Below are 14,484 nucleotides of genomic sequence, written 5' to 3'. Positions count from 1 at the left end.
ATTCCTATAACTTACTTTTTTATTGAAGTTCATCATCAAACAAACATTTCCATAAGATGGATTTCAGACATTGTACATATATATCATATCACAATATATATCACAAATCTCCACAAAGTATATATCTGAGGTATACACTTATAGAAAAGAGTGGAAAGAAAAAACAAGCAAAAGGAAAGAACTATGTACAAGTAGGGAGTGATCTTTTTTTTACTACAGATTCATTGATTTGTGAGAATAAAATCAAAGCCTATGAGTCATTATGTAGTTAAACCATTTTTCCCAGTATGAGTCAAATTGTTCTAAATTGGATAAAATTCTCTTATGTTTGATTGGATTTAATAGCCCATTGACATTAAAAGAAATGAATTTTCCCTTGTCCTTAGCCATCTGTATTTATCTGTCAATGTATCTTTGAAATTAGAATAAAACTTAATTGATCTACTCCCTGAACAAATAAGAACCAAGAAATGCAAATAACAACAAAAATGGCAACGAACGTGTGATTCCAAGGCTGAGGTCTCTAGTAGGTGACCCTGTGTTGAGCTAGAGGAAATGTCTAGCTGTGGGGGATAACCCCTCCTACTTGTGAGTTGAGGGCCCCCTTTGCAGTATTCATAAAAGTCAGTGAACAAATCCACTAAAACAGAAAAGATTTCCCTGTGTACTCCTCATATATTTATATATATATATATACACATACATACATACATACACACTATATATATACACACACATTACATACACATATATATATTCTCATTTCGGTGGGGGGAAAAGGAGTAAGTGAGCGAATAAAGAATAACAACTAAGTAATATAAAATTCACATTATAATAAGTATTTCTCAAGATAGGTATATCACCAAGTACTTGTGCTTCTGTTTAGCTTCTCAACATTTTTAAAGTTAGCCAAACCTTATGGCTCTTCTGAAGGGGGTGTGGACTGTCTTTGGGAAACTCCCGGTCTCTTCCTGATATATTTCTTTCGGCCTCCTCCCGTCTCCTGCCTTCTCGATTCTCACACTATTTCCCCAGCGAAGCGGGATAATTCCTCAGTCAGGCTTTCCCTCATTTTGGTGACACTAACGGGCAACCCTCTGGCCTTCATGTCTATAGTCACCTCTTCACCATCTGGTACAACCACGTCCCGTTGTCATAAAACACTCGAAGTTTAGCAGGGTACGGAGTTTGAAATCTAATCTTATTTTGCTTTAGTACTCGCTTTACTTCAGAGTATTCTTTGCGTTTCAGGAGGACCGCGGGGGAGGGGGTAATCTTGGTCAAAATATATTACTTTATCGTCTAAAAACACTCTCTTCTTACCCCAGGCCCTTTGTAGAATCTCCGCCTTGGTGCTGTACCGAAAGAATTTAATTATTATTGAGCGTGGCTTTCTATCCTGGGTGGGTTTTGGGACTAACGCGCGGTGGGCTCTTTCGACTTCCAGCTTCATAACCGAGGGAAGATCCAGCGCATCCCGCAGTAACTTTTCGACAAACTCCTTCATAGACGGGCCCTCCGCTCCTTCGGGAATGTTGTAGATTCTGATATTTTTCCGACGTGATCTTCCCTCCAGATCAAGCAGTTTACTTTCTTGGTGATGTATGATTTTTATTGTCTTGCTCAGTATCCGTTCCCCGTTTTGAACGCGATCTTCCACCTTCTCAATTCGAGTCTCTGCCACCGCTATTTTTTGATTAACGCTGGTGAGCTCTGACTTAATATCACGGAGCTGCTGTTTTATATCTTTCTGGACCTCCATTATTTCTGTCAAGATTTCGAAGATATTCGCCACTTCATCTGAATGAGGCCCAGCGGCCGCGTCGCTCACACACGGTCGGGGCGGAGAGCCGCTCGCTGCACTCCTCTCGGCCGCAGGCTCCGCAGTGTCGCTTTTTTTATTTCCGTTCCTTCTCCCCATTCTTGCCCCTCTTTTCAGTTCAAATATTTTTCAAAAAATATTATATTTGACGGGTTAACAGGGCTTAATACGCGTTTTTCCGGAGGAGCTAGTGACTTAAGCTGCCATTCTCGACGATGACGTCACTGGAACCCCTCGGGATCATTTATTCCAGTGCTCCTGATGCAGCCTCATCTACTCTGGTGAGATCTGACATAGATTGTGGGACCACTGTGTCAAGCACCTCCGCTCCATTCACAGAAAGCAGAATTTCCCAGCACCAACTATTTTAATTCCTATTGCCATTTCCATTCTGCCAGTTCAGACCATGCCACGATGAGGCCAGTCTAAGGTTGGACGAGCAAGACTTCATATTTTTGTCTATGATGGCATGAATATCAATCTCTTCAATTTTCAATCATTTTCCCTTCCCCTTCTTTAGTTCCCTACTCTGGGCTCTTACCACTTCTCCTTACATGCCTGTAGCATCTTCCTGGTGCCTCTACTCCTTCCCTTAGCTCCTATAGCCCATTCTCCTCTTCTATCAGATTCCTTCTTCTCCAGCCCTTTACCTTTTCCACCTATCACATCCCAGCTTCTTATTTCATACCCCTCCCCTGCCCACCTGGCTTCACCTATCACCTTCTAGCTAGTCCTCCTTCCCTCCCCCCTCCCACCCCCACTTACTTATTCTGGCACTTTCTCCCTTCATTTCCAGTTCTGATGAAGGGTCCTGGCCAAAAATATCAACTGTTTATTCATTTCCATAGATGCTGCCTGACCTGCTGAGTTCCTTCAGCATTCTGTGTGTATTTAAAACAAAATCTTCAATGCTGACAATCTGCAATGATCATTTCTATTTCTTTATCCTCTGGCATTTCTTTTTCATTCCATTCATACCAATTCAAAAGTTAACAATACAAAGCATTGCAATTCCAAACAGAAAACAAACCTAAAGAAACCCAATAATACATTACTCTCTGTAGTGAAGTTAAAAAATCGACCAACACACACAAAATGCTGGAAGAACTCAACAGGCCAGGCATCAACTATGGAAAAGAGTACAGTTGACATTTCAGGCCAAGACCCTTGGTCAGAAGAAGAGATGAGGTGTCAGAGGAAGAAGTTAGGGGAGGGGAGGAAGAAACAAGGTGATAGGTGAAACTGGAGGGTGGGGTGTGAAATAAAGAGCTAGGAAGTTGATTGGTGGAAGAAAGAAAGTGGAGGAGCACCAGAGGGAGGTGATGGACAGGTAGGGAAATAAGGTGAGAGAGGGAAATGGGAATGGTGAAGGAGAGGGGGTGGGGGTCATTACCAGAAATTAAAGAAATCAATGTTAATGAACTAAGAGGCTGATGGTAGTGGATGGGTGAAACTCAGAGTTAATAATGTCAGTGATGGGGTGGGAGACGATGTCCTGCTGCTGTGGTCTTCTGCCTGCTCTGGATCCTTTCATTGTTAACTGCCAACGGGACATCAGCTGTCTCAACTTCACCACTCCTCTCTCCAATTCCAACCTCATTCCTTCCAAACCCACTGCTCGCCTCTCCCTCTGCACTAATCCTAACCTCACCATCAAACCCACAGATAAGGGGGGGATGCTGTAATACTCTAGTGGACTGACTTCTACCTTGCTGAGGCCCAGTCAGGCACATCCTCTTACCTACCCCTTGAACACGACCCCACTAAGGAGCCCCAGGCCATTGTCTGCCACACTCTCCCCTCACCTTCTTACCCTCCTCATCTTTCTTTCTCCAATCCTGATGAAGGGTCTCAGTCCGAAATATGAACTGTACTTTTTCCCATAGACGCTGCCTGGCCTGCTGAGTTCCTCCAGCATTTTGTGTGTGTTGCTCGGATTTCCAGCATCTGCAGATTTTCTCTTGTTTTTTTTTAAATAGAGCATTACATGAAACTGATAAAGATAAATCCCAAATGTTTTAAAAATGTGTTCAAACGGCACATTTCTCTTTGAATAAAACAGAATCAGCTAAGCCCATCACCTCATTCCTAAGCAAAAAACCATGCAGTTATATTTGTAGGCACTCACTTTTTTAAAAAAGTATTTTTTAATTCTTTGAGACAGTAAGAAAGCAGCTATTCCACAGTGTACAAGTATAGTTAAGTCAGTGAATAAGAATATTCTTACGTTGGCTGATGTTGTAGCTGCTGTACTCTGCCAGGAAAGCCTTGCTTGATTGTTTTCCACTGCACTGGAATGTGATACTAACCAGGAAATTAGTTACGTGGAACACTGTCTGATGGTCTATTTGATAGCCGCAGTACCTGGATGTTAAGCACATTTTGTAGTTACCCCAACAATGAACAGACCGACATTTTCAATGTTCTATTTAACATAGGTGTTGGATCTTAGACAGAGTAAAACATGTTTTCATTGGCAGAGTAACTCACCTCCCAACTCCCCAAAGCCTCTCCACCATTCATTACTCCCAAGTCTGGAGTGTGAAGGAATACTTTCCATTTGCCTGGATGAGTGGAGCTTCAACAAGTCTCCTAAATACCACTCTTGTTCTTCTTTCACCACCTTGGCAGCGTATTCAAGACACCTACCACTCCCTAAGTAAAATACTCACCTTGAATTTCTCCATTAAACTTCCCCCTCTCACCTTAAAGCTAATATTTGACATTTTTGCCCTGAGAAAAAAGATACTGACTCTCATAATTTCTCCACAGAAAACAGTTCACATTTGCCCAACATCACCTTAAAGCTAATACCCTCTAATCCAGGCAGCGCCCTGGGGAACCCTTATACACCTCCAAAGTTTCCACATCTCTCCAGAGCTGCACACAATACTCCAAGTGTGGCCTAGTCATCGGCTAGACTTGGAAATATATTGCTGTTCCTCTACCACTGTGGAACTTCCTCCATAACAGCATTGTGTGTATATCCTCGCCTCAAGCAGTTCAAGATGGCAGCTCACCACCACACTCACAAGGACATTTCCAGACGAGCAATTAAGTACCAGCTCAGCGTGCAAGGCCCACATCCCTCAAACGAATAAAACAAAAAATCTGAATATCTTTCATTTTCCTCAGCACTGTTTTGGGGTTTTATAAAGAAGGGCAATTGCAATTAATTTAGGCATAACATTGAGGATGCCGAAGAGATTTACTGCAGTAGTTTCTGGTACAGGGACTTTAATACTAGTGGATAGATTGAAGAAGTTGAGATTGTTCTGACATAGGAGGTTTTATGAGGATGTTTCAGGCATTTAAAATAATGAAGGGTATAAATAAAGTAGATAGAAAGAAGCACGAACATCAATTTTTATAATTTCCAGTAATTTCTCCCCATTCCCTGTACCCTTTTTCCAAATTCAATTTTGGCTCCCCTTTACTGCTTTTCTTCTCTTGTCCTCCCCTTTGGTGTGCCTCCTCCTTCCCTTTCTCCTACGGGCTACTCTCCTCTCCTATCACATTCCTTCTTTTTCAGCCCTCTGCCTTTTCCACCAATCACCTCCCAGCTTCTTACTTCATTCCCCTTCCTCTATCCCCCTTACCTGGTTTCACCTTTCACCTGGTACTCTCTCCCCCCCCCCCCCCATCCCACATTCTTATTCTGGCTCCTACCCCCTTCCTTTCCATTCCCGACGAAGGGTCTCGGCCCAAAAAACTGTTCATTCCTCCCCAGGAATGCTGCCAGACCTGCTGAGTCGCTGCAGCATTTCATGTGTTGTGACAAAATGCTGGATTCGTCTTCTCAGGTGGAGGCTAAGAAGAGATCTGATAGAAGTTTATAAAATTGTGATAGGCATAGATAGACAGGTGCTATCTCCCCCCCCCCCCCGCCCCCCAGGAATGAAATGTCTGATACCAAAGGCCATGTATTTAAGGTGAGAGAACAGTTTAACAGAGATATACAGGACAAGCTGTATTTTAAAAAGCACAGAGATTGGTTGTTGCCTAGAATGTGCTGCTGAGGGCTAGCGGTTGAGGCAAATATGATAGAGTCTTTTAAGAGACTCTCAGGTAAGTTTATGAACATGCAGAGAATGGAGGGATATTGCCACTGTGCAGGCAGAAGTAATCAGCTTCACTTGGTGTCATAATCTTAATTGATTGGGTACAACGTTGTGGATCAAAGGCCTTGTTCCTGTAGGGTACTGTTCAGTGTTTTATGTTCTGTATGGAGACATACAAGGCAATTAATTGGGGAGGGGAAACTAGGCAAGGGAATACACAATATGTGGTAGAGCACTGAATTGTGGAGAAACATGGTCATCTTGCAATTCATGTCGACTGTAGGACAGATGGATAAGATAATCAAGGTAGCTTCTGGGATACTTTACTGGTTCTGCCAGTTTATTTAGGAACAGAGAGAACTTGTTAAAACTGTGTAATGAACAGTTCTTGTCACCCGTATTGCAAGAAGCATGTGAGAATGCTCTAAAAAGTGAAGAATGGGGTTCAGAGGAATGGCCTTATGGCTAGATATTTGAATTGGCTGGGCTGGGATTACTTTATTCTAGTAGAGGAGTCTGAGGACAGATTCCTTGCGGATCTATAGGAAATATAAAAAGCTGAGATGGAATGAATGGATCTATTTCCCTAGGCAGAGAAATCAGAAACTCAGAGAGCATGGAGTTAACGTTAAAGGATTAAAAGGGAAGTGTTTTCACCTCAAGGACAATAGGCGTGTTTTACTCAATATCTGAAAGGATAGTGCAAGCAAAATTCCTCATCACATTTCAAAAGGACTTGAATAGCTGCAAACTACAAGGCTACAGATGGGAGAGGCAATATGTGATTAGTCTGAAAAGCTAATATAGGCATGAAGGGCCAATTTACTTTTTTCAAAGCCATAAATTGCCATGATTTCATGATAGCATAACATAAAGCATGAGAAGCTTTAAGAAATATGTTATCATTGGAGTAACCGCAGAAAAGTGCAAATAAAAATTTCTGTGCTTACCCTTTTACATAAATGCAATAGAAATAATAATGAAAAATACTTACATTTTTTCATTAATTTTCCACCAGCCATGATCACATCCTTCAATTCCCTTTTCCTTCAAGGTGTAGTTGTGAAATTTCAATGCTAACCCAAAAGATGGTGCAGAAGTCTGATAAACACAAGATAATACTCATGAAAGCATTTTTTAAGAATTGCCAAGTTATTTTTCATTTATTATTTTCTTCATTCTGCCTTTTCTCTTGAATTCTGCATACATAAATTCAGGGCATGTGAGGTAATGTACAGTCAATTATTTGAAGTGTAGTGGATAACAGGTCAAAACTGAGATGTTACAGTGATGACACTTTAATGCATGAGGGTACAATGACTGGATTGACTATTCATCTCATTTCAGTGAATGAAAGATAGGAAATTTTCCACCGTGAACTTGATAACAAACAATACCTAGCTATTTGTTCTTACAACAATAAACTCATATAGTAAATTTTTGGTCAATTACATGGCAGCTGATCAATCAAACTCCTTCAATCCTGAAGTCATGCCCTCTTGTCCTAGAATCCCCTACCATGGGAAATAACTTCGCCATATCTAATCTCTTCAGGCCTTTTAACATTCGGAATGTTTCTATGAGATCCCCCTCATTCTCCTGAACTCCAGGGAATACAGCCCAAGAGCTGCCAGACATTCCTCATATGGTAATCCTTTCATTCCTAGAATCATTCTTGTGAATCTTCTCTGAACCCTCTCCAACGTCAGTATATCCTTACCAAAATAAGGAGCCCAAAACTGAAGACAATACTCCAAGTGTGGTCTCACAAGTGCCTTACAAAGCCTCAACATCACATCCTGCTCTTGTATTCTATACCTCTAGAAATGAATGCCAACATTGCATTCACTTTCTGCACCACTGACTCAACCTTTAGGGTATCCTGTACAAGGGCTCCCAAGTCCCTTTGCATCTCTGCATTTTGAATTCTCTCCCCATCTAACTAATAGTCTGCCTGTTTATTTCTCCTACTAGAGTGCATGACCATACATTTTCCAACATTGTATTTCATTTGCCACTTTGCCATTCCCCTAAACTATCTAAGTCTCTCTGCAGGCTCTCTGTTTCCTCAACACTACCAGCTTCTCCACCTATCTTTGTATCAGTGGCAAATTTAGCCACAAATCCATTAATACTGTAGTCAAAATCATTGACATACATCATAAGAAGCATCAGTCCCAACGCTGACCCCTGTGGAACTCCACTGGTAACCAGCAGCAAGCCAGAATAGGATCCCTTTATTCCCACTCTCTGCTTTCTGCCGATCAGCCAATGCTAGTAACTTCCCTGTAATTCTATGGGCTCTTATCTTGCTAAGCAGCCTCATGCGTGGCACCTCGTCAAAGGCCTTCTGAAAACCAAAGTACACCACGTCTACTGCATCTCCTTTGTCTACCCTGCTTGTAAGTTCCTCAAAGAATTGCAGTAGGTTTGTCAGGCAGGATTTTCCTTTCAGGAAACTATGCTGGCTTTGGCCTATCTTGTCATGTTCCTCCAGGTATTCCATAATCTCATCCCTAACAATCGATTCCAACAACTTCCCAACCACTGATGTCAGGCTAACAGGTCTATAGATTCCTTTCTGCTGCCTCCACCCTTCTTAAATGGCGGAGTAACGTATGCAATTTTCCAGTCATCTGGTACAATGCCAGAATCGATCAATTCTTGAAAGATCATCGTTAATGCCTCCGCAATCTCTCCAGCTATTTCCTTCAGAACCCAAGGGTGTATCCCATCAGGAGATTTATCTACCCTCAGACCATTAAGCTTCCCGAATATCTTCTCAGTTGTAAGTTTCACTGCACAAATTTCACTTCCCTGACCCTCTTGAATGCCCAGTATACTGCAGATGTCTTCCACTGTGAAGACTGATGCAAAATACACATTAATTTCCTCTGCCATCTCTGCATCTCTCATTACAATATCTCCAGCATCATTTTGTATTGATCCTACATCTACCCTCAACTCTCTTTTACCCTTTATATACTTAAGAATGTTTTAAAATCTTCTTTGATATGAGTCACCAGCTTCCTTTCATAATTCATCTTTTCCTTCCTAATGACCTTCTTAGTTTCCTTCTGCAAGTTTTTAAAAGTTTCCCAATCTATCTTCCCACTAGCTCTGGCTTCCTTGTATGCCCTCTCCTTTGCTTTTACTTGGGCTCTGAATTCACTTGTCAGCTTTGGTAGTGTCCTTCTCCCCTTTGAAAATTTCCTCTTATTTGGAATATATTTGTCTTGCACTTCCCTCATTTTTCACAGAAACTCCAACCAATGCTGTTCTGCTGTCCTTCCCACAAATGTCCCTTGCAGTCAACCTCATCCAGCTCCCCTCTCATCCCTTTGTAATTTTCTTTATTCCACTGAAATACCAACACATTGAATTTTATTTTTTCCCTCTCAGATTTCAATGTGAACTCGATCATATTGTGAACACTGTTCCCTAAGAGCTCTTTAACCTTAAGCTCTCTTATCACCTCTGGATCATTACACAACCCACATCTTCAGCAACTACAGTTCAAACAAACACCTTCAAGCAGCTACCATCTTCCTCCTTCCCTGTCAGACAACATGATCACAATTAACTTACAACCGTGTTAGCTTTCGGTTTTAAAATCCGTTTTCCTCAGAAACAGGCTCCAAGCTAATAAGCGTCCTGTCTTTTCATCTGTGTCCCTATTGGAAGGACACCATTTGTTCCAAATGAACAGGGTTAACTCTCTGAAATGTCTGTTTTATAAGATCTAATTTCCTTGATGTCCTTTTATATTTGTTCTCTTATAGGCGCATTTAACTTTCAACAGTTATGTAAAGAAATATTGTCTTTCCAGCACCTTTTCACATTGTGCTGAGTAAGTCCAAACAGTATTCTGTATAAAAATATATCTTCTAATCTCTATCTCAAGTCTTCTGATGATACACCTTAATGCTGATAATCTACCGATCCGACAGTCAATGGAACTAGAGCATAGAACGATAGAGCACATTCTGGATCCTTTGATTCATAATGGGGTGCTGACCTGTATAAAATGACTCCACAGTTAATCTAACCCTTCCTTCCTATGCAGCCCATAACCCTTCATTTTTCTTACATCCATAAGCCTACCTAAGGGCTTCTTAAATATCCCCATTGTATCAGCCTTTACCTCCACCCTGGGTAGTCTGTTCCAGACACACACCACTTTCCATGTAAAAAACCTCCTCAAAACTTTCATCATCCCTCTTTCATTATTTATCTGCATCACCTCCAAAATTTCCCTAATCAAAGGAAGTTTTGGGAAGCTGAGCTCATGAAAATTGTTCTATAATGCCAGTCTAAATTATCAGTATCAGCCGTCTTAAGACGTTCTCAAGATTTTGACTGTTTTTGCCTGTTTCTAGTTGGGAACAACTCTCAGTTTCTCTCATTTCTGCATATGAATAAAGCCTTCTAATATTTGTGAATATCTTATTATTGAGTCAGAAAGAACTGGGAAAGTGAATGAAGATATGCATTTCAGAGGCATTCATAGAAATATTATTAGGAATACATGAGACTTATAAAGACTTAAAATAACATCAAAATAATAAAAATGAGACTGATGAAAGAAAACATTTAAAAGACCAAATACAAAAGATTAATTGGTTTGTTTTAGGTACAGGATAATCAGACTTTCGAGTACCTTCATGACTGTTATGACCAGCATTGTTTCAGTTTTATGATGTGTCTGAGACTCATTTGACACAAGTTACTTACAACTTGCAGATCTCTGACTATTATAATATTCTTGTATAATTACTGTTTAAACACAAGTCCTAAGGTCGATTTGATGTATATACTTGCCTTAAAACATTTGGTTTAGTTTCAATACAAAATATTTCAAAATAGTTAAAAATATAATTTGATGTATTTCTGGTATTCTACATTCGTTCACCTGCATGAATTTGAAGGGATAAGTTAATGATGTACTGAATTAAGAACAATACTTGGAAGCATTTGAAGTTAGCTCATGAAAACAGCATTTTTGTCAAAACAAAATCAAATGTTACCTTAAATATCCATGTAGAGCTACACTTTCGAGGGTAATAACTTGGATAATATGGGCTGGTTATGTTTCCCTCCAATCTTGTTCCATCTTTTGACAGTATAGTGCTTTCTAATTCTTAGCAAAGGCAAATAAAATAATTAATTTCATTGCTTAAACTTTTAAAAACACTTTTTCTACTCTTCACATTCAAGTCAAGTCTTGGCAAGTTGATTGTCATTTTACTATATACATGTATGTAAATATATAACCATATAATGTATATAGAAACAAGACGTTTCTCTGAACCAGGGTGTAAGGCACAGTCGTACACATAACCCACAATAACTTAAGGATAAAATGTACAGATGAATCACTCATAAGCAGCAAACTGAAGTGCATTAATATTAAATATCGTAGGTTATGGAACAGATTAACCAGTGACACTTCAAATATGATGAGGCAGGGAGTTCAGAAGCCTGATGGCCAGGGGAAAGAAATTGTTTCCCACCCTGACCGTTCATGCTTTTATGCATCGTAGTCTCCTGTCTGATGGTAGAAAGTCAAAGAGGATGCTGGATGGATGGGTGGGATCCTTAGTAACACTAAGGGCCCCTCTGTGTACACAGTGCTCCTGATGAACGTCCCTGATGGGTGGTAGGGAGACCCCGATGATCCTCTCAGCTGTTCTCACTGTCCTTTGTAGGGATTTCCGGGTCACTTCTTTTCGTCCAGCTTTTTCAAATTGGTAGTGAGCTAATTTGGTTCCAAACCACGTCTGCTAAAACCATTTTGTATGAACTAATTTTTATTCCTGGCCTCGAGGCCAGGAAGCCTGGAGCCCATGATTGACTCCATTTTTCATCAATCTCACTGATTAAAGCACTGAGGAAGATCAAAATCTTGGAGGTGAGTGTGGAAAGTGAGGGAATGTTGAGTACCGTCTACCAGCCTCTTGCTTGTTTCCACCGGAGGAAGGTGTCTCTGTGTGACAGTCTCTCTCTCCCTCCCTCTAACTTGCTGCACCCAGAGGGAAGTCCCTGTATTCAGATGGTCTCTCTTTCCTCGACGCTGTCAGAGGACGGTGCCGGAGTTCTGGGTCTCGGACAAGGTTTAATCGATGTGGTTTGTGGATCGGACTCTGTAGTTTACGTTATGATGTGTTTCCACTTTCTGGTTGCTCCTTTGTTGATGTTTGGACAATTTTGAATCGGGGTGACCTGCCAGTAATGAACACTGAGCTGAACTGAATATGCCTGGACTCTTTCAATCCTGTGTTTTATATTCCAGGTTTTACGTTCGTGTTTTTTGTTACTGTTTGCACAATTTGACTTTTTTTGTGCATGGGAAGATGTTGATGTTTTTCTTTGACTGGGTTCCATGGTTTTCTTTGCTTCCATAAGATATAGGAGCAGAAGTAGGCCATTTGGACCATCAAGTCTGCTCCGCCATTCCATCATGGGATGATCCAGTTCGTCCCCACTCCCCTGCCTTCTCCCCATACCCTTTGATGCCCTGGCTAATCAAGAACCTATCAATCTCTGCCTTAAAATGCACCCAATGACTTGGCCTCCACAGCCGCTCATAGCAATAAAGTCCACAGATTTATCACCCTCTGACTAAAATAATTCTCGTGGCTGTCTGTGGGGAATGAATCTCAGGGTCATACATTCAGAGTAAATGTACTTTTGAAGAAAATCTTTAGTATTTCCTGTGCAGTGCAACTTTGGCAATGCAGTGAATATTAACCTCATGATAAATGGACAGCAAGCCAACAGCTTAAAAGAGGGGGAAACTCTCATAAGTAATTGTTAGCATATTTACAGTCCACAGCACTTTTTAAGCTTCAATATTATTCCCCAAGTTGCTACTTCCAGTTCTTGTATTTTATATGAGATTTCCAGAATCCATAGTATTTTGCTTGTGTGAGTAAATGGAACAGGTACATAAATAGCTTACAGAGCTCAAAGTTTTACCACTAAGTGTATTGCATGTATGGTTAACAGCACAGGAGAAGAGATATTCTGTTTGCAACTGTGACCAGTCCCAGTTTTGAATATCTTGTTAATACATGTTTCATCAGAAAAGCACTTTGAAAGTTAGTATTATGCTGGAGATTCACTGAAATTGAACAAGGAAATGAGCTCACCAGTTTTAAGGTTTTACCAGGTTTCAGATCTTTAAGAAACTTGAGAATTACAATGCAAAGCTATTGAAGAACTTACTTTCCTTGGGAATTGCTTCAAAGTAGCCCATTAATTCTTTCTTTCCGTACAACCTGAGGGAGTTGAATGACAGAAACATGCCATTGCCAGTAGATACGAAAGAAACTGGGGAAGAACCAAAGGGTTCACAGGCTCTGGAAATGAAAGAAAAACACTGACAGAAGCAAAGTTGGACAGGAACACATTAATAAAACACCACAAGATTGAACGAATATTACCTATAGCTGTATTTAAGAAGTGCAAAATTAAATTAATTAATTTCATGTATTCTTATCAAAAGCGTGACCTTAATCAGGTGTGCAAAACAAATTTGCATTTATAATGCACCTTGCATATCCCTTTCAAAATTCTCCAAAGTGCCTTACAACCAATGAAAACGCTTTTAAGTGATGATGTTGCTGAAATTTAGGAAATATTTGTACACCGAAAACAGCAACAGGGTTAGAAAAATAATCTTAGAGATATTAATAGAGAGAGAAGTGCTTGCGAGAGCACTAGAGGTAATGCCCTTCCTTTTTCTTTAAAAAAGACTTGCTATCTAGGATCAGCCACAATCTTTTTGAATAACAAAGCAGGACTGAGTGCCCATCTGGCATGAGCTTGCTTCTATGTATCATGTGTATGCACGTTCATTGAACATGAGATTTCGCATTCTCATGTGAGACGCCAAAACCTGCAGATATTTCCATGAGCAGGTGTCTGCAATTCTGTGCTTAAATTACAACAAATCCCTACCCCTCTTAGCTTTTCGCAGGGTTCTTTCCCTCTGCGACTACCTGGTCCACACTTCCCTCCCCACAGAACTCCCACCTGGCCCTTATCCCTGCAAGCGCAAATGCTACACCTGCCCCCACACCTCCCCCCTTACCACCATTCCGGGCCCCAGACAGTCCTTCCAGGTGAGGCAACACTTCTGCGAGTCTGCTGGAGTCGTCTATTGCATCCGGTGCTCCTGGTGCGGCCTCCTTTACATCGGCGAGACCCGACGCAGATTGGGGGACCGCTTCGTCGAGCACCTCCGCTCCGTCCACCATAACAGACAGGATCTCCCAGTTGCCACCCACTTCAACTCTCCCTCTCATTCCCATCTAGATATGTCCATACATGGCCTCCTCTACTGCCATGATGAGGCCAAACTCAGGTTGGAGGAGCAACACTTCATCTACTGTCTGGGTAGCCTCCAGCCCCTTGGTATGAACATTGAATTCTCCAATTTCCAGTAATTCCCTCCCCCTCCCCCTTCCCCTATCCCAGGTCCCTCTCTGCCTCTCTCCCCTTTCAACTTTCTGCTCCTTTATCTCTACAGTTCTCTCATGCTTATCCCCTCCCCCTCCCCCTTTATCTTTCCTCTGATTGGTTTTCCACCTGGCACCC

At 41.2% G+C, this 14,484-nt stretch overlaps 1 protein-coding gene across 1 annotated transcript in view; it reads right to left on the bottom strand.

Moving 5' to 3' along the window:
• The window catches only part of tmprss7 (transmembrane serine protease 7), a 61,181-nt gene that overhangs the window by 27,859 nt on the left and 18,838 nt on the right, over positions 1-14,484 (bottom strand). Inside the window, exons 7-10 of the mRNA XM_059966019.1 lie at positions 13,111-13,244; positions 10,911-11,023; positions 6,878-6,984; positions 4,050-4,186 (exon numbers count right to left, since the gene is read on the bottom strand). Of these exons, the coding sequence (XP_059822002.1) occupies positions 4,050-4,186; positions 6,878-6,984; positions 10,911-11,023; positions 13,111-13,244 (491 nt within the window). The remainder of the gene's footprint in view (positions 1-4,049; positions 4,187-6,877; positions 6,985-10,910; positions 11,024-13,110; positions 13,245-14,484) is intronic.

This window comes from Hypanus sabinus, chromosome 4 (genome assembly GCF_030144855.1).
Source record: "Hypanus sabinus isolate sHypSab1 chromosome 4, sHypSab1.hap1, whole genome shotgun sequence".
Taxonomy (NCBI): Eukaryota; Metazoa; Chordata; class Chondrichthyes; order Myliobatiformes; family Dasyatidae; genus Hypanus; species Hypanus sabinus.
Note: the sequence above shows the minus strand (reverse complement) of the source record. Positions and strands in the feature narration are given on the sequence as shown.